This window comes from Coregonus clupeaformis, chromosome 12 (genome assembly GCF_020615455.1).
Source record: "Coregonus clupeaformis isolate EN_2021a chromosome 12, ASM2061545v1, whole genome shotgun sequence".
Lineage (NCBI taxonomy): Eukaryota > Metazoa > Chordata > Actinopteri > Salmoniformes > Salmonidae > Coregonus > Coregonus clupeaformis.
Genome location: NC_059203.1, coordinates 14,503,759 through 14,528,518, shown reverse-complemented (window position 1 = coordinate 14,528,518; position 24,760 = coordinate 14,503,759). Strand labels below are relative to the sequence as shown.

General features: G+C 46.8%; 1 protein-coding gene across 2 annotated transcripts in view; it reads right to left on the bottom strand.

The window, feature by feature from the left end:
• The window catches only part of abhd6a (abhydrolase domain containing 6, acylglycerol lipase a), a 48,600-nt gene extending 31,654 nt beyond the window's left edge, over nt 1-16,946 (bottom strand). The window contains exons 1-2 of one of the 2 annotated variants that reach the window (XM_041891808.2): nt 16,698-16,946; nt 7,246-7,384 (exon numbers count right to left, since the gene is read on the bottom strand). In XM_041891808.2, the coding sequence (XP_041747742.2) occupies nt 7,246-7,364 (119 nt within the window). In that variant the 5' untranslated portion in view covers nt 7,365-7,384; nt 16,698-16,946. The remainder of the gene's footprint in view (nt 1-7,245; nt 7,385-16,697) is intronic. The other variant, XM_041891807.2, reaches the window with a different exon arrangement.
• Nucleotides 16,947-24,760: the final 7,814 nt, after the last annotated feature.

Sequence of the window (24,760 nt, the reverse complement as noted above, 5' to 3'; positions counted from 1 at the left end):
ATTAGACCAGTGTGGGATTATTTAAGATACTCTTTGAAGAGGTAGGGTTTCAGATGTTTTCGGAAGATGAGCAGGGACTCTGCTGTCCTAGCTTCAGGGGGAAGCTGGTTCCACCATTGGGGTGCCAGGACAGAGAGAAGAGCTTGGACTGGGCTGAGTGGGAGATGCCCTCCCGTAGGGGTTGGAGGGCCAAGAGACCAGAGGTGGCAGGACGGAGTGCTTGGGTCAGGGTGTAGGGTTTGAGTATAGCCTGAAGGTAGGGAGGGGCAGTTCCTCTTGCTGTTCCGTAGGTAAGTACCATGGTCTTGTAGTGGATGCGAGCTTCGACTGGAAGCCAGTGGAGTGTGCGGAGGAGTGGATTGACATTGGTGAACTTGGGAAGGTTGAACCCCAGGCGGGCTGCAGCATTCTGGGTAAGTTGCAGGGGTTTGATGGCACAAGCAGGGAGCCCAGCCAACAGAGAGTTACAGTAATCCAGATGGGAGATGACGTGTGCCTGGATTAGGACCTGCGCTGCTTCCTGTGTGAGGTAGGGTCGCACTCTACGGATGTTGTAGAACATGAACCTGCAGCAGCGAGTCACTGCTTTGATGTTTGCAGAGAACGACAGGGTGTTGTCCAGGGTCACGCCAAGGTTCTTTGCACTCTGGGAGGGGGACACCGTAGAGTAGTCAACCGTGATGGAGAGGTCTTGGAGCGGGCAGGCCTTCCCCGGGAGGAAGAGCAGCTCCGTCTTGTCGAGGGCCGACGTCCAAGTTGAGATATCTGCCAGGCACGCAGAGATGCGTGTCGCCACCTGGGTGTCAGAAGGGGGGTAAAGAGAAAAGTAGTTGAGTGTCATCCGCATAGCAATGATGGGAGAGACCGTGTGAGGATATGACAGAGCCGAGTGACTTGGTGTATAGAGAGAAGAGGAGAGGGCCTAGAACCGAGCCCTGGGGAACACCAGTAGTGAGAGTACGTGGTGTAGACAATGATCCTCTCCACGTCACCTGGTAGGAGCAGCCTGCCAGGTAGGATGCAATCCAAGAATTTGCAGGGCATGAGACATCCAGCCCTGAGAGGGTGGAGAGGAGGATCTGATGGTTCACGGTGTCGAAGGCAGCGGATAGATCTAGCAGGATGAGAACAGAGGAGAGAGAGTCGGCTTTGGCAGTGTGGAGAGCCTCTGTGACACAGAGAAGAGCAGTCTCGGTTGAGTGACCCGTCTTGAAGCCTGACTGGTTAGGGTCAAGAAGATCGCTCAGAGAGAGATAGCGAGAGAGTTGGTCAGAGACGGCATGCTCAAGTGTTTTGGAAAGAAATTAAAGAAAAGATACCGGTCTGTAGTTTTTGATGTGAGAGGAGTCGAGTGTTGGTTTCTTGAGGGGGGGAGCGACTCTGGCCATTTTGAAGTCAGAGGGAACGGAGCCAGTAGTCAGGGATGAGTTGATGAGGGAAGTGAAGAATGGGAGGAGGGGACAGGGTCAAGCGGGCAGGTTGTCGGGCAGACCGGATCTCAAGGCGTAGGGTAGTTCTGTGTGAGTGGGACCAGTGGACTCAATAGGCTGAGTGAATGAGGAGCGGACGTCGTCAACCTCATTTTCAAAGTGGTTGACAAAGTATTCCGCAGAGAGTGAGGAGGGGGGGGGGTGGAAGATTAAGGACAGGTAGCTGTATAATATAATAACAAGATGCAATTGTTTGCATTCTAAAATAATTAGAAATAGGCATCTATTTCCTATTATTTATTTTATTTCCATGATCATTGCAGAATAAATTCCTCACCTTTTCTGACTGTGATGGTTTCATCCTCGTGAAATAGCCTATAGGCCTAAAAGGGGAGGGTTAAGATCATTTCTGATCTACTCAGAGCTACTCGGTGACTTTGAAAGGCTTTGCAGATTTAAATCACCCCCCCCCCCCACCCCCACCCTCACCCTGCTAGCTCTTTCTTGCTCCTCTCCTTACAGAAAGATTGTTCAGCTTTAAACTACCCCCCACTAAGCTATTGCAATACCAAAATAGCTCTGGTGATTCTGCTTCCCCCGGGACAGACTGAATAAAGGAAAAAAGTGTCTGCGTGGTGTATGTGTGAACAATGTTCATCTAAGACCGTACTATTGACCTTGGAGGAGTGATTCAACACAACACTCCCAGCCAGAGCCAAGTCCCAAAAGCAGCCTTTAGTGACAGGATCGTATGGATGAGGACAGCTAGTGGGCCTCTCCGTTCTGTCTAGTCAGTCCACAGGTCAGGTGGCAGAAGGTAATTCTGCTGTACAGATGCCCTAACTTAATTTGACCCAGTTTTGTGAATTATTATGAGGATTATAATGAATGGACATTTTTGTAGGAGTTGATACATTTTTCATTAGGTCAAATCAAGTCAGATATTTTTTGTGTGGAAATTACTAGCTTTATCAGGCTTTTTAAACCTCAAACACAGTACAATCTTGCATTTCCTGCTGTGCAGGAAAATTCCTACAACAGGGAGGATCAAATTAAGATACGGCATCTGTACTCTTTTGTATGGCCTTCAGATAATCCTACTGTACTGTGTTGATCCCTGCTCTGGGTGGCCTTTACTCCACTAGATTAGAAATAGGGCAAAGGTCATGTTTGAGTATTGTCAAGGGTGGAAATAGGAAACAAATCACTATGGGAACTCCCCAATGTAAAAAATTATATGTAACAAACACATAAAATTCCACCCATGTCAAAATGATTTCACTTTGGGAAATCTGTTGTCCCCCCAATTCCACCCCTGGGTACTATGACAACAACTAAAACAGAAAGAATAGACGCCGGTCGTTCTGTACAGAATCAGAATGTTAGGGATGGATCGACATTTACATAATGGGTACCTGGAGGAAAATGGGGGAGGGTCATGCTTTTTCAATTTCAGTCAAGCAGAGGGTTTAGTATTTATTTTATCTAGTCCAGGGGAGGGTTATGTCATTTGTAATTGATGAAATGTCAATATTTCTCAGTGTGTTAGAATTAGTAGCTTATCAGGCTATATATGGATGTGTGCCAGATGCCACCCCTCATCTGATGCTCCGCTGGGCGCGCAATATCAAGTGTCTATAGGCTATTTAGTGTGTTCTCAGTCAAATGATCCATAGGCTATAGGCTACGAAGTGCATGCTGGGAGAAGCACAGAGCAAAGTTCTATTTCTAAGATAGCTGCTGGGACGGTGTAAATACAACTAGGCTGCATTAGGTCTGTGGCGGTCACCAAATTTCATCAGCCGGTGATCGGCATGCAAATATCTGTCGGTCTCACGGTAATTGTCCGTTAATTAACATAAACACATTTAGCATCTCCTGGCTTCCACACACAGCCACTGATGCAGACCTTTGGAACATCTACATGTTAAAAAGTCTACTAAATCCATGTAATATAGCCTACACCTTCACAATAAATCCATTATTTATTTTAGACAGGTCTAAAGAAGCATGATATGAAGAAAATGTTGTCTATTTCAGAAGAACAGAATAGCATACTCTGAGTTGTCCTTATGTTAGGTCCTGATGTGGTTATGCCAAATTCCATGGCATTATTTTATATTATTTTATAGTATGAAGAATACAATTGAACAAAGCTGAATAAAATAGAAAGGATATTTTCTCCAAACGGTTTGAGGGAGTGGGAACATGCGGCTATTCTGTGTTGAGCGGTTAACAAAGAAATAGGTACTCCTAAATGCTTAATTTAGAGTTATTAATGTAACTTTAGTTGTTCTACAAACATTGGGCTATATGTTTTGATTTTTAATAGATTTTAAGGCTGCATGATGCGATTCTAATGATGATTTGAAAAAAGTCACTTGAAAGGCGTGAGCTCTGCTTTGTTTTTTTGCGCAGGCTGTACACACTTCATCAGTCTCTCATTCACAATTTGACAAGCACTTGATAATGCCTAGAATTTCCCGCCGGCATCCCCTTTGTGGCTGTAATGCCAAATGCTAAATAATCCATCACTTTGTCGTGCCCTGCTCTCCATCGAGCTCCAAAGAGCCTCTCACTCACACGGCTCTCCGTCACGTGATCGGGTCTTTCTCACAGGCTACACGTGAAGACAGACCCATCGGGGACGCAACTGTGCGCGTCCTTATCCAATTCCAAGGTGCATATTGAAGATATTGGAAAAACTGTCCACATTTACTTTTCGTCAGCCAACAAGATGAGTTGGCCTGACGAACAGCAAAATCACTAGCCTATGTCAATCTACTATCCCCCATAGTACAAAAGTCAACCTATTCTATTCTGTGAGATAAATAAATATTCCAAACATAGTCTGGGACAGTTGTGGGATGCGATAGATCCCAAATTAATACAACCATTTCTCTTATTTTTTCGCAATGTGACTGACACAACAGATCAGAACGTTTAGCTTAAAATGTTGATAAACTATTAGGCTATTTCTTCACATTATAAGCACAGCAATGCTCACACGGCAGTAGGCTATAAGCGCGAATGTTCCATTAGTGGGAAAACACCATTATCAAAAGTGACCGCAAATGCGATTATGCATGTAATGCTTTTATTATAAAGGTGCATTTCTATGGTGAAATGTATCTTCCCCAAACTTGAAACTCACGCGCTGCTTATGTATGCCGGTTAGGCTCTAAACCCCTTGTAAAGCGGATTCATGTGCTTAATTTTAAAACGTTATTTGGCCACTTTAGTTGTGATACAAACCTTATTAAAACATATAGGCCTATGGGCTAGGCAACATGAGAAAAAGGCATTGTTTCTTACGCTGGGCATCATTCACAAGTGATAATATATAATTCACAAGTGATAGGCTGATAGTCACCCATCAGACTATTCTTGATTTAATCTTGTCTTTACATATACTAAATAATATGTGTGTGAAATTTGTATTGATTTAGAATGGACCATTATCATGCACCGGTCTCGAAACCGGTGGCGAATGGAGGACGCTTTTCCCGTGGTTCATTTTCATGCCAGCCAGGTAGGCTATACTCCTGTTGTAAAGAGAAGCAATGTGCTTAATATTAGGAAAGTTGAGAAATAAATATAGTAGGCCTAGCCTATAGAAAGCTGATGGGATCCTCCTCTTTTTAATAGAGGCCATCACTCTGTTTTCTCACGCAATTGCACAGCCTATAGAAACGTTGCGCAACATTAGCTCATGGGTATTTGCATTGTCAGTAATTAGAGGGACAATAGAGTGCGGAGTACCAGGCAGTTAACAAGTTTGGTAGGATACTAATGACCAGCAGCATCAGAGCTTGGAGAAGCCTAGTTACCGTGACTAAACGGTCACGTGGAATTTGACTGCCTTCATGACTGGTGACCGCCGGCGTGGCGGTAAAACGGTCACCATAACAGCCCTAGTCTGCATTACACACTGCTGTAGACCTACAGAGGCAGTTCAGGAGGAGAGTCAAGGGATTCTTCGTTTATTTTATTTTATTGGGTCAAAAAAAGTCCCCAAAAATGGCCGGACTAGCCTATAGCCTATATGTTCTGTTCAGTTTGAGAAGGAGAGCGCGAAGGTGAGAAGGAGGAACGGAGGTCAACTTTGATATCTTGCTACTACTATAATAGATTTGATTAAAAACAATATGTTTCTTGCCCATGATGTATTTATCAGAGTTATTGACCTCACAATAAGCCAGATTCTATTAACTTTACGTTGTGGTGCTGAAACTTGAAGCAGCAGCCGTGGCACAATCCATCGGAAATGGACAGCTCATGGTGCTGAAAGTAGGCAAATTCTAGTAGGCATCACTGATTTCAACGTCTTCATTTGAATCACTAACAGCAAGAGGGCTTTGTGTTGCAGCCTATTTCTTCCTATTTAAGAAATAAGAGGTAGGCCTTCCTGTTAGGCTAAAGGCTGCTATATCCATAGAGGTGTCGGTCAATTCCTCCACCCACCCTGCACTATTTAAATAGCCTACCTCTGTGTCAGTGAAGGGCTGTTAAGTTACAACCAGGACTCGAATTGAGGGGATATGAGAGGGTATGGCATAGGCCTACCTTTTATTAAAGAAAATGGCAAAAAGCACAGGCCTACCATTTGTTAGTTTAAGATTTTGAAGAAAATAAAACAGATCCGATTATATAAAGTGATCTATAACAACGCTTTCGTCCGCACTGCTTTATGCTAGAAACAAGCTGTAGAAAATACCCAGGAAAGACATGACTCCGATGCATATGGGGTTATCGTTGTTTCGTTTCTTTGACATTCAGAGGCGGAGCTACAACCTTCTATAGCCGAGACGACAGAAAATTGACTTTGCTTGGGAAGTAATCTAATTATACATGTTTAAACTCAGACAGCTTTTAGGGAAACACTTGTGACCTTCTCTCGTTGGGTTAAGCCACAGAAGAAGAGTAGCCAGCAGTTAAAGCTTCCATTTTTCTGCGTTGGTAGGCTCTACTCTGTCTGGGTTGGAAAGGTAGGCCTAACTTCTGAAAGCACCATGCTCAGATTCCTAGAGACGTCTCAGATTTAATTATTTGCAAACAGGCACAGTTTCGATGCAAACAAGACACACTGATTTGGCATTGGATAAATATGATAAAATGAACACACAGGCCTAAATGGATGTATTTCTGTCCTTGAGCTGTTCTTGTCTATTAATGTTCTGTATTATGTCATGTTTCATGTTTTGTGAGGACCCCAGGAAGAGTAGCTGCTGCTAATGGGGATCCTAATAAAATACCAATACCATCTCTCTGTCCATTCTTAGCCTGTAATTTCGGTAATTTGTGTGGTAGTAAAAAAGATTAAGCTAATATTGTCAAATGACGTAGAATTGCGTGACGTTGTAAATAAAAGGCAAAAAAAATTCCTCGGAACCTACAAATACAATTATAGACTCATGAATTGCTTTTACAATAAAGGACATCTTTCCACTCCTGCTCTTGTCCACGGTGGTCTGTGAACCCACGACCTCCTGACCCTCAGACCTGAGCCTATCAACATTCCTGCGTTGCCATGTAATGCTGACAGGATGAAGAACAGTTTGTAAAACAGCATATCTAAGGCCCTGGTCTGTCCTAGGAGTGATGGTAAACGGTAGATATGTTCTCTGCTATCCACTTTGTGTTTGAATTATTATTTGGGGTACAGGGGAGGGTCACTTGTTAACTTTTTTTTTCTAGCGTTCAGAGTTTAGGTAAAATATATAAATATCCGTTTTCATTTCTGAAAAGTCCGATTTTCTCCATGTAACCCTTATTATGAATAAGGTTGAGTCCCTAATGAAAGTGCAGTTGTTACCAGTTGTAGACATGGATGATAGCTGCAGGCCACATGTAGAATGAGGCGAAGAAGGCCAGGATGGGGAGGGCTAGAGTTCCTCCCGCCAAGACAAACATGTTCACCACGTCTACGTCCATGGTTGTAGCGCTGCAGTCACCTGCAACATGAGCCAGTTAAACATATCAACACCTGCAACATGAGCCAGTTAAACATATCAACACCTGCAACATGAGCCAGTTAAACATATCAACACCTGCAACATGACACGGTTAAACATATCAACACCTGCAACATGAGCCAGTTAAACATATTAACACCTGCAACATGAGCCAGCACGCATCTCTTTCACTCAAACAGTGTAAAGCGCGGTGTGCTCCTAACAACTATTGGCTAGTTCTTCAGTCTGTAAAGAAACGGGCGGGGTATCGGTTAAACTGCACAGCGATTGGATTAGAAGAAGCCCCTCTCCGTCTGCTCTCATTCCTCCCCCAGACAGAGGGCGCGGCTCTGATTCAGTCACTCATCTCAGGGCACAAGTCTCCCCTTCTCCAAACATCATGTATGAATCACAATCCGTAGCTAGTCATCGTTGTTAAATCTAATTATTTCCTGTCTACTTGGCTGAGGCCGTATGGTTGTTTTAGTCTCTACTTGGCTGAGGCCATATGGTTGGTTTAGTCGGTCTACTTGGCTGAGGCCGTATGGTTGGTTTAGTCGGTCTACTTGGCTGAGGCCATATGGTTGTTTTAGTCTCTACTTGGCTGAGGCCATATGGTTGTTTTAGTCTCTACTTGGCTGAGGCCATATGGTTGTTTTAGTCTCTACTTGGCTGAGGCCATATGGTTGTTTTAGTCTCTACTTGGCTGAGGCCATATGGTTGTTTTAGTCGGTCTCCTTGGCTGAGGCCATATGGTTGTTTTAGTCTCTACTTGGCTGAGGCCTTATGGTTGTTTTAGTCTCTACTTGGCTGAGGCCATATGGTTGTTTTAGTCTCTACTTGGCTGAGGCCATATGGTTGGTTTAGTCGGTCTACTTGGCTGAGGCCATATGGTTGTTTTAGTCTCTACTTGGCTGAGGCCTTATGGTTGTTTTAGTCTCTACTTGGCTGAGGCCATATGGTTGTTTTAGTCTCTACTTGGCTGAGGCCATATGGTTGTTTTAGTCTCTACTTGGCTGAGGCCTTATGGTTGTTTTAGTCTCTACTTGGCTGAGGCCATATGGTTGTTTTAGTCTCTACTTGGCTGAGGCCATATGGTTGTTTTAGTCGGTCTACTTGGCTGAGGCCTTATGGTTGTTTTAGTCGGTCTACTTGGCTGAGGCCTTATGGTTGTTTTAGTCGGTCTACTTGGCTGAGGCCATATGGTTGTTTTAGTCTCTACTTGCGTTCATCCACCTCTGGCCTGCTGGCTCCCCTTCCTCTGCGGAAGCATAGCTCCCGCTCAGCCCAGTCAAAACTGTTCGCTGCTCTGGCACCCCAATGGTGGAACAAGCTCCCTCACGACGCCAGGACAGCGGAGTCACTCACCACCTTCCGGAGACATTTGAAACCCCACCTCTTTAAGGAATACCTGGGATAGGATAAAGTAATCCTTCTAACCCCCCCCCCCCAAATTGTAAAGTGGTTATCCCACTGGCTATAGGGTGAACGCACCAATTTGTGAGTCGCTCTGGCTAAGAGCGTCTGCTAAATGACGTTAATGTGCCCTTGAGCAAGGCACTTAACCCTAATTGCTCCTGTAAGTCGCTCTGGATAAGAGCGTCTACTAAATGACTAAAATGTAAATGTAAATGTACTTGGCTGAGGCCATATGGTTGTTTTAGTCTCTACTTGGCTGAGGCCATATGGTTGGTTTAGTCGGTCTACTTGGCTGAGGCCATATGGTTGTTTTAGTCTCTACTTGGCTGAGGCCATATGGTTGTTTTAGTCTCTACTTGGCTGAGGCCGTATGGTTGTTTTAGTCTCTACTTGGCTGAGGCCGTATGGTTGTTTTAGTCTCTACTTGGCTGAGGCCATATGGTTGTTTTAGTTGTCTACTTGGCTGAGGCCATATGGTTGTTTTAGTCGGTCTACTTGGCTGAGGCCATATGGTTGTTTTAGTCGGTCTACTTGGCTGAGGCCGTATGGTTGTTTTAGTCGGTCTACTTGGCTGAGGCCATATGGTTGTTTTAGTTGGTCTACTTGGCTGAGGCCATATGGTTGTTTTAGTCGGTCTACTTGGCTGAGGCCATATGGTTGTTTTAGTCTCTACTTGGCTGAGGCCGTATGGTTGTTTTAGTCGGTCTACTTGGCTGAGGCCATATGGTTGTTTTAGTTGGTCTACTTGGCTGAGGCCATATGGTTGGTTTAGTCGGTCTACTTGGCTGAGGCCATATGGTTGTTTTAGTCTCTACTTGGCTGAGGCCATATGGTTGTTTTAGTCGGTCTACTTGGCTGAGGCCGTATGGTTGTTTTAGTCTCTACTTGGCTGAGGCCATATGGTTGTTTTAGTCTCTACTTGGCTGAGGCCGTATGGTTGTTTTAGTCTCTACTTGGCTGAGGCCATATGGTTGTTTTAGTTGGTCTACTTGGCTGAGGCCATATGGTTGTTTTAGTCGGTCTACTTGGCTGAGGCCATATGGTTGTTTTAGTCTCTACTTGGCTGAGGCCGTATGGTTGTTTTAGTCGGTCTACTTGGCTGAGGCCATATGGTTGTTTTAGTCTCTACTTGGCTGAGGCCGTATGGTTGGTTTAGTCTGTCTACTTGGCTGAGGCCATATGGTTGTTTTAGTTGGTCTACTTGGCTGAGGCCATATGGTTGTTTTAGTCTGTCTACTTGGCTGAGGCCATATGGTTGTTTTAGTCTCTACTTGGCTGAGGCCATATGGTTGTTTTAGTCTCTACTTGGCTGAGGCCATATGGTTGTTTTAGTCTCTACTAGGCTGAGGCCATATGGTTGTTTTAGTCTCTACTTGGCTGAGGCCATATGGTTGTTTTAGTCTCTACTTGGCTGAGGCCGTATGGTTGTTTTAGTTGGTCTACTTGGCTGAGGCCATATGGTTGTTTTAGTCTCTACTTGGCTGAGGCCGTATGGTTGTTTTAGTCGGTCTACTTGGCTGAGGCCATATGGTTGTTTTAGTTGGTCTACTTGGCTGAGGCCATATGGTTGTTTTAGTCTGTCTACTTGGCTGAGGCCATATGGTTGTTTTAGTCGGTCTACTTGGCTGAGGCCATATGGTTGGTTTAGTCGGTCTACTTGGCTGAGGCCATATGGTTGTTTTAGTCTGTCTACTTGGCTGAGGCCATATGGTTGTTTTAGTCTCTACTTGGCTGAGGCCATATGGTTGTTTTAGTCGGTCTACTTGGCTGAGGCCATATGGTTGTTTTAGTCTCTACTTGGCTGAGGCCATATGGTTGTTTTAGTTGTCTACTTGGCTGAGGCCATATGGTTGTTTTAGTCGGTCTACTTGGCTGAGGCCATATGGTTGTTTTAGTCGGTCTACTTGGCTGAGGCCGTATGGTTGTTTTAGTCTCTACTTGGCTGAGGCCATATGGTTGTTTTAGTCGGTCTACTTGGCTGAGGCCATATGGTTGTTTTAGTCGGTCTACTTGGCTGAGGCCATATGGTTGTTTTAGTCTGTCTACTTGGCTGAGGCCATATGGTTGTTTTAGTCTCTACTTGGCTGAGGCCGTATGGTTGTTTTAGTCTCTACTTGGCTGAGGCCATATGGTTGGTTTAGTCGGTCTACTTGGCTGAGGCCATATGGTTGTTTTAGTCTGTCTACTTGGCTGAGGCCATATGGTTGTTTTAGTCTCTACTTGGCTGAGGCCATATGGTTGTTTTAGTCTCTACTTGGCTGAGGCCATATGGTTGTTTTAGTCTCTACTTGGCTGAGGCCATATGGTTGTTTTAGTTGTCTACTTGGCTGAGGCCATATGGTTGTTTTAGTCGGTCTACTTGGCTGAGGCCATATGGTTGTTTTAGTCGGTCTACTTGGCTGAGGCCGTATGGTTGTTTTAGTCTCTACTTGGCTGAGGCCATATGGTTGTTTTAGTCGGTCTACTTGGCTGAGGCCATATGGTTGTTTTAGTCGGTCTACTTGGCTGAGGCCATATGGTTGTTTTAGTCTGTCTACTTGGCTGAGGCCATATGGTTGTTTTAGTCTCTACTTGGCTGAGGCCGTATGGTTGTTTTAGTCTCTACTTGGCTGAGGCCATATGGTTGTTTTAGTCGGTCTACTTGGCTGAGGCCATATGGTTGTTTTAGTCGGTCTACTTGGCTGAGGCCATATGGTTGTTTTAGTCGGTCTACTTGGCTGAGGCCGTATGGTTGTTTTAGTCGGTCTACTTGGCTGAGGCCATATGGTTGTTTTAGTCGGTCTACTTGGCTGAGGCCATATGGTTGGTTTAGTCGGTCTACTTGGCTGAGGCCATATGGTTGTTTTAGTCTCTACTTGGCTGAGGCCATATGGTTGTTTTAGTCGGTCTACTTGGCTGAGGCCGTATGGTTGTTTTAGTCTCTACTTGGCTGAGGCCGTATGGTTGTTTTAGTCTCTACTTGGCTGAGGCCATATGGTTGTTTTAGTTGGTCTACTTGGCTGAGGCCATATGGTTGTTTTAGTCGGTCTACTTGGCTGAGGCCATATGGTTGTTTTAGTCGGTCTACTTGGCTGAGGCCGTATGGTTGTTTTAGTCGGTCTACTTGGCTGAGGCCATATGGTTGTTTTAGTCGGTCTACTTGGCTGAGGCCGTATGGTTGGTTTAGTCGGTCTACTTGGCTGAGGCCATATGGTTGTTTTAGTGGTCTACTTGGCTGAGGCCATATGGTTGTTTTAGTCTGTCTACTTGGCTGAGGCCGTATGGTTGTTTTAGTCTCTACTTGGCTGAGGCCGTATGGTTGTTTTAGTCTCTACTTGGCTGAGGCCATATGGTTGTTTTAGTTGGTCTACTTGGCTGAGGCCATATGGTTGTTTTAGTCGGTCTACTTGGCTGAGGCCATATGGTTGTTTTAGTCTCTACTTGGCTGAGGCCGTATGGTTGTTTTAGTTGGTCTACTTGGCTGAGGCCATATGGTTGTTTTAGTCTCTACTTGGCTGAGGCCGTATGGTTGTTTTAGTCGGGTCTACTTGGCTGAGGCCATATGGTTGTTTTTAGTTGGTCTACTTGGCTGAGGCCATATGGTTGTTTTAGTCTGTCTACTTGGCTGAGGCCATATGGTTGTTTTAGTCGGTCTACTTGGCTGAGGCCATATGGTTGGTTTAGTCGGTCTACTTGGCTGAGGCCATATGGTTGTTTTAGTCTGTCTACTTGGCTGAGGCCATATGGTTGTTTTAGTCTCTACTTGGCTGAGGCCATATGGTTGTTTTAGTCTCTACTTGGCTGAGGCCATATGGTTGTTTTAGTCTCTACTTGGCTGAGGCCGTATGGTTGTTTTAGTTGGTCTACTTGGCTGAGGCCATATGGTTGTTTTAGTCTCTACTTGGCTGAGGCCGTATGGTTGGTTTAGTCGGACTACTTGGCGTTGTTTAGAAGGTCTCCTTTGTCTGCTTGTGTTTATTATTTATTCTGGCCCAGGCATGTTCACCGACTGACAGATCATTAGAAAATAAAATGACAAATGTAGATAGTTTATTTTGATTGTACAAATGTTGTGGCTTAAGTGTCGGGAGAGAAGTTTTGCTCCTCTCTAAAGTGAACCCATATATGGGTCAAGTGAATGATCCAACCTTCATCTAAATGTGTCTGGAGTAAATGCAGGCAGTTGTAGCCAGCCATGCATTAGGCTATTTATTCATCAAAACCACACCCCCAAGCCAACTCACATTTGGCTTCTGTCAGGAGCAAGCCAAAAAATGAGGCCAAATCAGCGGGTGCAGTTCCCCTTTAAGGGCCTCATATTCTCATACAGCTGGAGATGTAAATATTCTGTTTATCCTTATACCATGTCATCAGATTGATAATGATATGCTAACTACTCCTTAGTTATCTTTAGTCCTGGCAGTCTCCTCAGTTTGATGTTAAGCCCAGACCACCACATCCTTCCTAACTTTCCTACCGGCCTTACAAGCCCTACAAAACATCCGTTCCAAACCCCCAATGTGCCTCTGTTCGTTCCTGTGTTCACCTGTGTGTGTGATACCCCTAAACCTGGATTCCTGCTCCATCTCCTGATTTGCATTCTGACCGATGCACCATGGTGGCATCAACAGTCCTGAACCTAGCTTACAGTCCATGGTGGCATCAACAGTCCTGAACCTAGCTTACAGTCCATGGTGGCATCAACAGTCCTGAACCTAGCTTACAGTCCATGGTGGCATCAACAGTCCTGAACCTAGCTTACAGTCCATGGTGGCATCAACAGTACTGAACCTAATTTACAGTCCATGGTGGCAGCAACAGTCCTGAACCTAGCTTACAGTCCATGGTGGCAGCAACAGTCCTGAACCTAGCTTACAGTCCATGGTGGCATCAACAGTCCTGAACCTAGCTTACAGTCCATGGTGGCAGCAACAGTCCTGAACCTAGCTTACAGTCCATGGTGGCAGCAACAGTCCTGAACCTAGCTTACAGTCCATGGTGGCATCAACAGTCCTGAACCTAGCTTACAGTCCATGGTGGCATCAACAGTCCTGAACCTAGCTTACAGTCCATGGTGGCATCAACAGTACTGAACCTAGCTTACAGTCCATGGTGGCAGCAACAGTCCTGAACCTAGCTTACAGTCCATGGTGGCAGCAACAGTCCTGAACCTAGCTTAAAGTCCATGGTGGCATCAACAGTCCTGAACCTAGCTTACAGTCCCATGGTGGCAGCAACAGTCCTGAACCTAGCTTACAGTCCATGGTGGCAGCAACAGTCCTGAACCTAGCTTACAGTCCATGGTGGCATCAACAGTCCTGAACCTAGCTTCTAGCTTACAGTCCATGGTGGCATCAACAGTCCTGAACCTAGCTTACAGTCCATGGTGGCAGCAACAGTCCTGAACCTAGCTTACAGTCCATGGTGGCAGCAACAGTCCTGAACCTAGCTTACAGTCCATGGTGGCATCAACAGTCCTGAACCTAGCTTACAGTCCATGGTGGCAGCAACAGTCCTGAACCTAGCTTACAGTCCATGATGGCATCAACAGTCCTGAACCTAGCTTACAGTCCATGGTGGCATCAACAGTCCTGAACCTAGCTTACAGTCCACCCTAGTCCTTTTCCACCCCCCACACACACACACACACGCTGTAGCGGTGGGTCTTCAGGTGAAATGAAAGAATTAGAGCAAAGATTCTACAGCACACAGTAGTTGATCTCATACTGGACTCCCCATGACCTCGGGTGCATCCCAAATATATAATAGGGTGCCATTTGAGTTTAGTTATGTAAAGGGTCAGCTCAGAGCAGACCATTATGAGCTAAATGACAACAATGGGAAACTGCAGTCATTCCCCATTCAGGAAACCGCAGTGTATTCAGCCAATCCCCTAAGGGAGTCGACTGTGTACTGTACTGCATAGGAACATCTGTCGGCCCATGTTTCAGAACACACTATGAACATATTATACAGTGGGGAGAACAAGTATTTGATACACTGCTGATTTTGCAGGTTTTCCTACTTACAAAGCATGTAGAGGTCTGTAATTTTTATCATAGGTACACTTCAACTGTGAGAGACGGAATCTAAAACAAAATTCCAGAAAATCACATTGTATGATTTTTAAGTAATTAATTTGCATTTTATTGCATGACATAAGTATTTGATCACCTACCAACCAGTAAGAATTCCGGCTCTCACAGACCGGTTAGTTTTTTCTTTAAGAAGCCCTCCTGTTCTCCACTCATTACCTGTATTAACTGCACCTGTTTGAACTCGTTACCTGTATAAAAGACACCTGTCCACACACTCAATCAAACAGATTCCAACCTCTCCACAATGGCCAAGACCAGAGAGCTGTGTAAGGACATCAGGGATAAAAGTGTAGACCTGCACAAGGCTGGGATGGGCTACAGGACAATAGGCAAGCAGCTTGGTGAGAAGGCAACAACTGTTGACGCAATTATTAGAAAATGGAAGAAGTTCAAGATGACGGTCAATCACCCTCGGTCTGGGGCTCCATGCAAGATCTCACCTCGTGGGGCATCAATGATCATGAGGAAGGTGAGGGATCAGCCCAGAACTATACGGCAGGACCTGGTCAATGACCTGAAGAGAGCTGGGACCACAGTCTCAAAGAAAACCATTAGTAACACACTACGCCGTCATGGATTAAAATCCTGCAGCGCACGCAAGGTCCCCCTGCTCAAGCCAGCGCATGTCCAGGCCCGTCTGAAGTTTGCCAATGACCCTCTGGATGATCCAGAGGAGGAATGGGAGAAGGTCATGTGGTCTGATGAGACAACAATTGAGCTTTTTGGTCTAAACTCCACTCGCCGTGTTTGGAGGAAGAAGAAGGATGAGTACAACCCCAAGAACACCATCCCAACCGTGAAGCATGGCGGTGGAAACATCATTCTTTGGGGATGCTTTTCTGCAAAGGGGACAGGACGACTGCACCGTATTGAGGGGAGGATGGATGGGGCCATGTATCGCGAGATACAGTAAGAACATTGAAGATGGGTCGTGGCTGGGTCTTCCAGCATGACAACGACCCGAAACACACAGCCAGGGCAACTAAGGAGTGGCTCCGTAAGAAGCATCTCAAGGTCCTGGAGTGGCCTAGCCAGTCTCCAGACCTGGAACCCAATAGAAAATCTTTGGAGGGAGCTGAAAGTCCGTATTGCCCAGCGACAGCCCCCGAAACCTGAAGGATCTGGAGAAGGTCTGTATGGAGGAGTGGGCCAAAATCCCTGCTGCAGTGTGTGCAAATCTGGTCAAGACCTACAGGAAACGTATGATCTCTGTAATTGCAAACAAAGGTTTCTGTACCAAATATTAAGTTCTGCTTTTCTGATGTATCAAATACTTATGTCATGCAATAAAATGCAAATTAATTACTTAAAAATCATGCAATGTGATTTTCTGGATTTTTGTTTTAGATACCGTTTCTCACAGTTGAAGTGTACCTATGATAAAAATTACAGACCTCTACATGCTTTGTAAGTAGGAAAACCTGCAAAATCGGCAGTGTATCAAATACTTGTTCTCCCCACTGTATATGCATAGCCTCACAATTTGTCACCAAAAGCTATTAAAACAAAATAATTATCTTCCTTCCTGTTTTTAATACATATCAGCTACACACACACACACACACACACACACACACACACACACACACACACACACACTTTAAAAAGCAGATACAGGAAAATATCCAATAGCCTGACAGAAGAAAAACACCCACGATCGTCACAATTGATCTCACTAATATCCTCATCAGTAGGCTAATTGACCATCTTTAAATGTGAACTTTCAGGTGAATAGGCTAGTTTTTCCTGGCCGGCCATAGAATCTGGCTACACTGTATCAAATGCATGCAATCAATGGCTACAATCAGTTACGTTACCGTACTGTAGGCTAGACTTCGGTTGTTACAATGACACACTCCTCTCGTTCTCTCCCTCTCTTCTCTTCCTTCCGCCGACGCTGCTCAATCAAGGTCTTTATATGAAAATGTCAGAGTAATCTTCACCGATAGCCTACATTTCTATCAGCTGACTCTTCACCTAGAGATGTTATCAAGCGCTATTCACCGAGATATGTAACAACGTTTCATCCGTCTTAAAGGGAAGGACGATAAAAGCATGCCGGACAAAAAAAAAATGCACATAAAATGACTGCCGACAAAACAAGGCAAGGAAAAGGAAGCTCTTCCGATAGAAAGGTGTCAGAAACGTGAGAGAACAGCCAAAACCAGTGACATTAATGCACTGTCTCAAACACAGATACATTTCCCCCATATTTAAACTGTGTTTGTGAATATTTATTTATATTATGTAGTATCCTAGACACCTACTTATATTTTTATTATTCATGTTCAAGCCATAATTGATATCTTTCCTACCATTTCAACCCAAACAGTGTATTTCATTGTGTGTTGATGCATTTATACTGTCGATCTCCAAGCCTTCACTGCCTTCCTTAACATCAGATCTCCAAGCCTTCACTGCCTTCCTTAACATCAGATCTCCAAGCCTTCACTGCCTTCCTTAACATCAGATCTCCAAGCCTTCACTGCCTTCCTTAACATCACTCTTTAGCTACAGGATGAAGGGATGAGGTGTGGTTGTGACACCGGTGCTTAGAATCATCACCGACAATTCAGGTCACACAGAGCAGTAACAGGCTAATTATAGGATAATCACCAAATTGTTTTATCAAATCAAAGTTTATTGGTCTCGTGTATACAGATTTGCGGATGTTATCGCAGGTGCAGCGAATTTGCTTGTGTTTATATCTTGAAATACATCCACAGGTACACCTCCAATTGACTCAAATTATGTCAATTAGCCTATCAGAAGCTTCTAAAGCCATGACATCATTTTCTGGAACTTTCAAATCAAATCAAATCAAATCAAATTTTATTGGTCACATGTGCAGAATACAACAGGTGCAGACATCACAGTGAAATGCTTACTTACAGCCCTTAACCAACAGTGCATTTATTTTTAACAAAAAAGTAAAAATAAAACAACAACAAAAAAAGTGTTGAGAAAAAAAAGAGCAGAAGTAAAATAAAATAACAGTAGGGAGGCTATATATACAGGGGGGTACCGGTGCAGAGTCAATGTGCGGGGGCACCGAGCTAGTTGAGGTAGTTGAGGTAATATGTACATGTGGGTAGAGTTAAAGTGACTATGCATAAATAATTAACAGAGTAGCAGCAGCGTAAAAGGATGGGGTGGGGGGCAGTGCAAATAGTCCGGGTAGCCATGATTAGCTGTTCAGGAGTCTTATGGCTTGGGGGGTAGAAGCTGTTGAGAAGTCTTTTGGACCTAGACTTGGCACTCCGGTACCGCTTGCCGTGCGGTAGCAGAGAGAACAGTCTATGACTAGGGTGGCTGGAGTCTTTTACAATTTTGAGGGCCTTCCTCTGACACCGCCTGGTATAGAGGTCTGGATGGCAGGAAGCTTGGCCCCAGTGATGTACTGGGCCGTACGCACTACCCTCTGTAGTGCCTTGCGGTCGGAGGCCAAGCAGTTGCCATACCAGGCGGTGATGCAACCAGTCAGGATGCTCTCGATGGTGCAGCTGTAGAATTTTTGAGGATCTGAGGACCCATGCCAAATCTTTTCAGTCTCCTGAGGGGGAATAGGCTTTGTCGTGCCCTCTTCACGACTGTCTTGGTGTGTTTGGACCATGATAGTTTGTTGGTGATGTGGACACCAAGGAACTTGAAGCTTTCAACCTGTTCCACTACAGCCCCGTCGATGAGAATGGGGGCGTGCTCAGTCCTCTTTTTTCCTGTAGTCCACAATCATCTCCTTTGTCTTGGTCACGTTGAGGGAGAGGTTGTTGTCCTGGCACCACACGGCCAGGTCTCTGACCTCCTCCCCTAGGCTGTCTCATCGTTGTCGGTGATCAGGCCTACCACTGTTGTGTCGTCGGCAAACTTAATGATGGTGTTGGAGTCGTGCCTGGCCATGCAGTCATGGGTGAACAGAGAGTACAGGAGGGGACTGAGCACGCACCCCTGAGGGGGCCCCCGTGTTGAGGATCAGTGTGGCAGATGTGTTGTTACCTACCCTTACCACCTGGGGGCGGCCCGTCAGGGAAGTCCACGATCCAGTTGCAGAGGGAGGTGTTTAGTCCCAGGATCCTTAGCTTAGTGATGAGCTTAGAGGGCACTATGGTGTTGAATGCTGAGCTGTAGTCAATGAATAGCATTCTCACGTAGGTGTTCCTCTTGTCCAGGTGGGAAAGGGCAGTGTGGAGTGCAATAGAGATTGCATCATCTGTGGATCTGTTGGGCGGTATGCAAATTGGGGTGGGTCTAGGGTTTCTGGGATAATGCTGTTGATGTGAGCCATGACCAGCCTTTCAAAGCACTTCATGGCTACAGACGTCAGTGCTACGGGTCGGTAGTCATTTAGGCAGGTTATCTTAGAGTCCTTGGGCACGGGGACTATGGTGGTCTGCTTGAAACATGTTGGTATTACAGACTCAGTCAGGGACATGTTGAAAATGTCAGTGAAGACACTTGCCAGTTGGTCAGCACATGCTCGGAGTACACGTCCTGGTAATCCGTCTGGCCCTGCGGCCTTGTGAATGTTGACCTGCTTAAAAGTCTTACTCACATCGGCTACGGAGAGCGTGATCACATAGTCATCTGGAACAGCTGGTGCTCTCATGCATGCTTCAGTGTTGCTTGCCTCGAAGCGAGCATAGAAGTGGTTTAGCTCGTCTGGTAGGCTTGTGTCACTGGGCAGCTCACGGCTGTGCTTCCCTTTGTAGTCTGTAATAGTTTTCAAGCCCTGCCACATCCGACGAGCGTCAGAGCCAGTGTAGTACGATTCAATCTTAGTCCTGCATTGACTCTTTGCCTGTTTGATGGTTCGTCGGAGGGCATAGCGGGATTTCTTATAAGCGTCCGGGTTAGAGTCCCGTTCCTTGAAAGCGGCAGCTCTACCCTTTAGCTCAGTGCGGATGTTTCCTGTAATCCATGGCTTCTGGTTGGGGTATGTACGTACGGTCACTGTGGGGACGACACTTTCCAAGCTGTTTAAAGGCACAGTCAACTTAGTGTATGTAAACTTCTGACCCACTGGAATTGTGATACAGTGAATTTTAAGTGAAATAATCTGTCTGTAAACAATTGTTGGAAAAATTACTTGTGTCATGCAAAGTAGATGTCCTAACCGACCTGCCAAAACTATAGTTTGTTAACAAGAAATTTGTGGAGTGGTTGAAAAACGAGTTTTAATGACGCCAAACTAAGTGTATGTAAACTTCCAACTTCAACTGTATATACAGACATACATATACATATATATATATTGTGACGTCACGAGAGGCTACACAGCTTTCAGCGGGATTGCTCAAGTAGTGCATGGAGACAAGGTTCAAACAAAACAAGGATTTTATTATAGGTCTTGGGAAATTAACGAAAATATAACAAAATTCTGTTCTCTTGTGGCTCTTTAAGGGTTAACAGTTCAGGGATGTCTCTTCCACATCCAAAATCATAATTCTCACTCGCTCAGATAACTTTTCCCCAGCCTTACTGTAGTCCACGTTGCAGCTAGTGGCCAACCCAGCAAAAAGTCCTTCCAAATGTCTCTCACGTATTTCCACCGGTGCATATATCCAAAGGTGAGTATTTCCCAAAGGTAAGTATCTCCAAATCCTTATATTCCTCATGGAAGTGGACGTGCAGCACTCTTGTCCTCCAGAGAGCCCAGCTTGGAGACTGTGTCTCTTCCCTTCCCAAACCTTCAGCTCATCAGCTCCTCATTTGTTTCAGCTGCGTGGGAAGATTGGCCATAGAGGGGTGGAGTTCCCGACCATACCAGCAGATGGAGCCATAGCTGTCTGGGTTTGCAGCCACCTCAGGGGGATGTAACGTCCCTCCAGGACACAGCCTCTCGTGACATCACACATCCCCCTCCTCGGGACCGACGTCCTCGTCGGGGTAAAGGCAGCGAAGAAGGCATCACGCCGGGAGAGGGCGTCCGCATTGCCGTGGTGCTTGCCAGCCCTGTGGACAACAGAAAAGTTAAACGGTTGCAAGCTCAAAAACCATCTGGTTACTCTACTGTTTGATTCCTTGTTCTTGGCCATCCACTGCAGAGGGGCGTGATCAGATACCACCATGAAACGTCGGCCCAGGAGATAGAACCGAAGGGGACTCCAGGGCCCAGACTACAGCCAGACATTCTTTCTCCACCGTTGAATAGTTCTTCTCTCTTGGAAGTAACTTTCTGCTTAGGTAGAGAATGGGATGTTCTTCACCGTCATGTGCCTGGGTGAGGACAGCACCCAGACCCACCTCCGAAGCATCCGCTTGGACAATGAATTCCTTCTTGAAGTCTGGTGCCACCAGGATCGGACTGGAGCAGAGTGCTCGCTTCAGGTTGAGGAAAGCCGCCTCCGCCGCAGGGTTCCACTTCACCATTCGTGAGTGGCGTTTGGTCGTCAGCTCCGTCAACGGTGCAGCTATGGTAGCAAAATCTGCAATAAAGCGTCTATAGTAGCCAGCGAGGCCCAAAAATGACCTTACTTGCTTCTTGGTGATGGGCTGCGGCCAGTCCTGTATGGCCCGCAGTTTGGCTTCCTGTGGTTTGACCAACCCCCGCCCAATGGTGTACCCCAGGTAGTTTGTCTCACTGAAGGCCAGCTTGCACTTCTTCGGGTTTGCCGTGAGCCCTGCTTCCCTGAGCGAATCCAGCACCGCTTGTACCCGGGGTATGTGGCTGGCCCAATCCGGACTTTGTATAACAACATCATCCAAATAAGCCGCTGCGTACTCTTGTGGGGCGCAAGGACTCGATCCATCAGGCGTTGGAACGTGGCAGGTGCCCCGTGGAGACCAAACGGAAGTCGGGTATACTGGTAGAGCCCCCTCCGGGGTGGCAAAGGCTGTCTTCTCCTTAGACGCCGGGGTCAGGGGCACCTGCCAGTAGCCTTTTGTGAGATCAAGAGTGGTTAGGAAACGAGCATGCCCCAAGGAGTCTATTAAATCATCGACACGAGGCATTGGGTATGCATCAAATTCAGACACTTCATTCAACTTTCGATAGTCATTACAAAATCGTACTGAACCGTCTGGCTTGGGAACTAGTACGATGGGACTTGCCCAGGCACTGTGGGACTCTTCGATTACTCCCAACTCCCGCATCTTCCTTACCTCCTTCTGTATAACCACTTTACGAGCCTCTGGCACGCGGTACGGGCGCTGGTTTACCGTTCGGCCAGGCATGGTGCGGATCTCATGTTGGACCACCTCTGTGTGACCGGGAAGGGAGGAGAAGACATCCTGGTTCTGCTCCACGAGTTCCAGGGCCATCTGTCGTTGATGTGGGGACAGATTTGGACCCAGCTGAACCTCTTCTCGCGCCGGTTCCTTGGTCTCTGTGGGGGGTAGACAGCTGAACAGCGCCTCTCTGGCGTGCCACTTCTTTAAAAGGTTAACATGATAAATCTGCTCAGTTTTTCTTTTATCTGGTTGCCTCACCTTGTAGTTTACTTCTCCCATGCGTTCAATGACCTCATATGGTCCTTGCCAGGTTGCCAGGAATTTACACTCAACGGTTGGCACCAGGACCAGCACTCTGTCCCCGGCTCAAACTCCTGGGTTGAGCAGATCTGTTGTAGGAGGCTTGCTGTTGCCGCTGACTGGCCTCCAGGTGTTCCCGCATCATGGGATAGATGGCCTTCATTCTCTCCCTCATAGCCCCGACATGGTCGATCAGTGTCCGCTGTTGGCATGGCTGCTCCTCCCAGGCCTCCTTGGCGATGTCAAGCAGTCCTCTGGGTCTGTAGGAAAGCAAGAGCTCAAAGGGTGAAAAACCAGTAGAAGACTGAGGTACCTCTCTCACCGCAAATAATATGTAGGGTAACAGCTGATCCCAGTTGCGCCCATCTTCCCCTACCGCTTTCCGCAGCATGGATTTTAGTGTTTTGTTAAAACGTTCGACTAGGCCATCTGTCTGGGGGTGGTAGACCGAGGTTCTCAGCTGTTTGATTTTCAGTAAAGCACAGAGTTCTTTCATCACCCTGGACATGAATGGAGTCCCTTGGTCCGTCAATATCTCTTTTGGGATTCCCAGACTAGTTGAGAGACGGAACAGCTCCTTGGCGATTTGTCTGGATGTAGCCTTCCTCAGCGGAATGGCCTCCGGGTACCGGGATGCATAGTCCAGAATGACCAGAATGTATTGATGTCCCCTGGAACTTTTCGGTAAGGGCCCGACTATGTCTAATCCAATCCTCTCAAAAGGAGTTTCGATAATGGGCAAGGGAATGAGCGGGTTTCTATATGTGGGCTTTGGCGCAACCTGCTGACACTCAGGGCAACTACGGCAGTAGTTCTCTATCTCTTTGTGTACTCCTGGCCAAAAGAAACGTTGCATGATTCTTTCCTTAGTCTTCTCAACCCCCAAGTGGGCCCCTAGCGGGTGTGTGTGTGCTAGGTTGAGTACTGTGGCCCGATAGGGCTGTGGCACGAGGAGCTGTTCATGCACTTCATCATTTTTCTTGACTATCTGATATACTAACCCCCGGTTTACTGCGAAATGGGGGTAAGTAGGGTTTGTCTTATCACCTAACACTACACCTTCTAATACCTGCACATTTCTTAAGGCATTTGCAAGAGTAGGATCTTGTAATTGAGCCGTACCATACTGGCCTGTGAGAGGGGGAAGCTCTTGGGTGCCTGGGACGTCTTCTTCACTGGAGAACGGAGCACTTTCCTGGGCTGCGTTCTCTTCTCCCGTATCCGGACCAGTCTCGGTGTCGGTCTGGGCACCTGCCATCCCTATCAGAGCCCGGGCGGGAGTGAGTAACTCGGAGGATTGCACCGGAGCCTTCCCAGGATGAGTCTTGCCTCTCCGTTTCCGAGGTACTCGGGTTATCCTCTCCTGAGACTCTCTCCAGAGCGGGTAAAAGGCTGGGCAGTCTCGTCCCAATTAGGACAGGAACGGGGAGGGAATCAACCACCCCCGCCGTCGTGTGTATGGTTCCCCGTGTGCTGGTCATTGTAAGTTCAGTAATGGGGTATTCTCTGGTGTCCCCATGGACACAGGAAACTGGGAGGACTTTCCCGGGGTCAGACACGTTGGGCCCACCAAATCCTTACGCACCAGGGTGGCCCGGCTACCAGAATCCAGTAAGGCCTCCACATCATGGTGATTCACAGTTACCGGGCAGGTGGGGGGTCGATCTGGGCCGCCATCTACGACTCCCAAGAGCGAGGCAAAACGGTGTGTGGGTGCTGAGCTGGAGGACTCCGCAGTGGGCATAGGTTCATCGGCTGGTTTCCCACACTGCCAGGAGATATGTCCCATCTCCCCACACCGGTAACACTGTCGAAGTTTCCCCCCTCCTGGTGTACTCTTCTTGGACCCGTCTGGTTTCTGGCTCCCCCTGGAGCCGGGATAAGTCCTGACGTGGCTGGGTTCGAGACCTTGGGGTCCTTTGGACGGGTTCTTCCCATTTGTGGTGGGGCCGCACTCCTGGGGTCTTTTCGGGAAGCATTCAGCATCTCCGCTGTGGCCTGGTACTTTTCCACAGCTTCCACGGTCAGATCAGCCGTGGTCAAGGCCTGTTGACTGATGAACCGTTTTGCCTCATAAGGCAGGGCGCGTAGGTAACGATCCACCACAACGGCCTCCACCACCGCCGCTGCTGTATTCCTCTGCGGATCCAGCCATTTCCTTGCGATTCGGACAAGTTCATGCATCTGCGCCCGAGGAGGTTGGTCTGGTTGGAAGGTCCAGCTGTGAAAGCGCTGGGCCATACCAAACTTTGTGAGTCCATATCTGCTGAGGATCTCAGACTTCAGGGCATCATAGTCAGTAACCTGGTCAGGGCCCAGGTCCCGGACAGCATTCAGCGATTCCCCGGTTAGAAAGGGGGCTAACAGACCAACCCACTGTTGCTTGGGCCAGGCTTCCCTAGTGGCCGTGGCC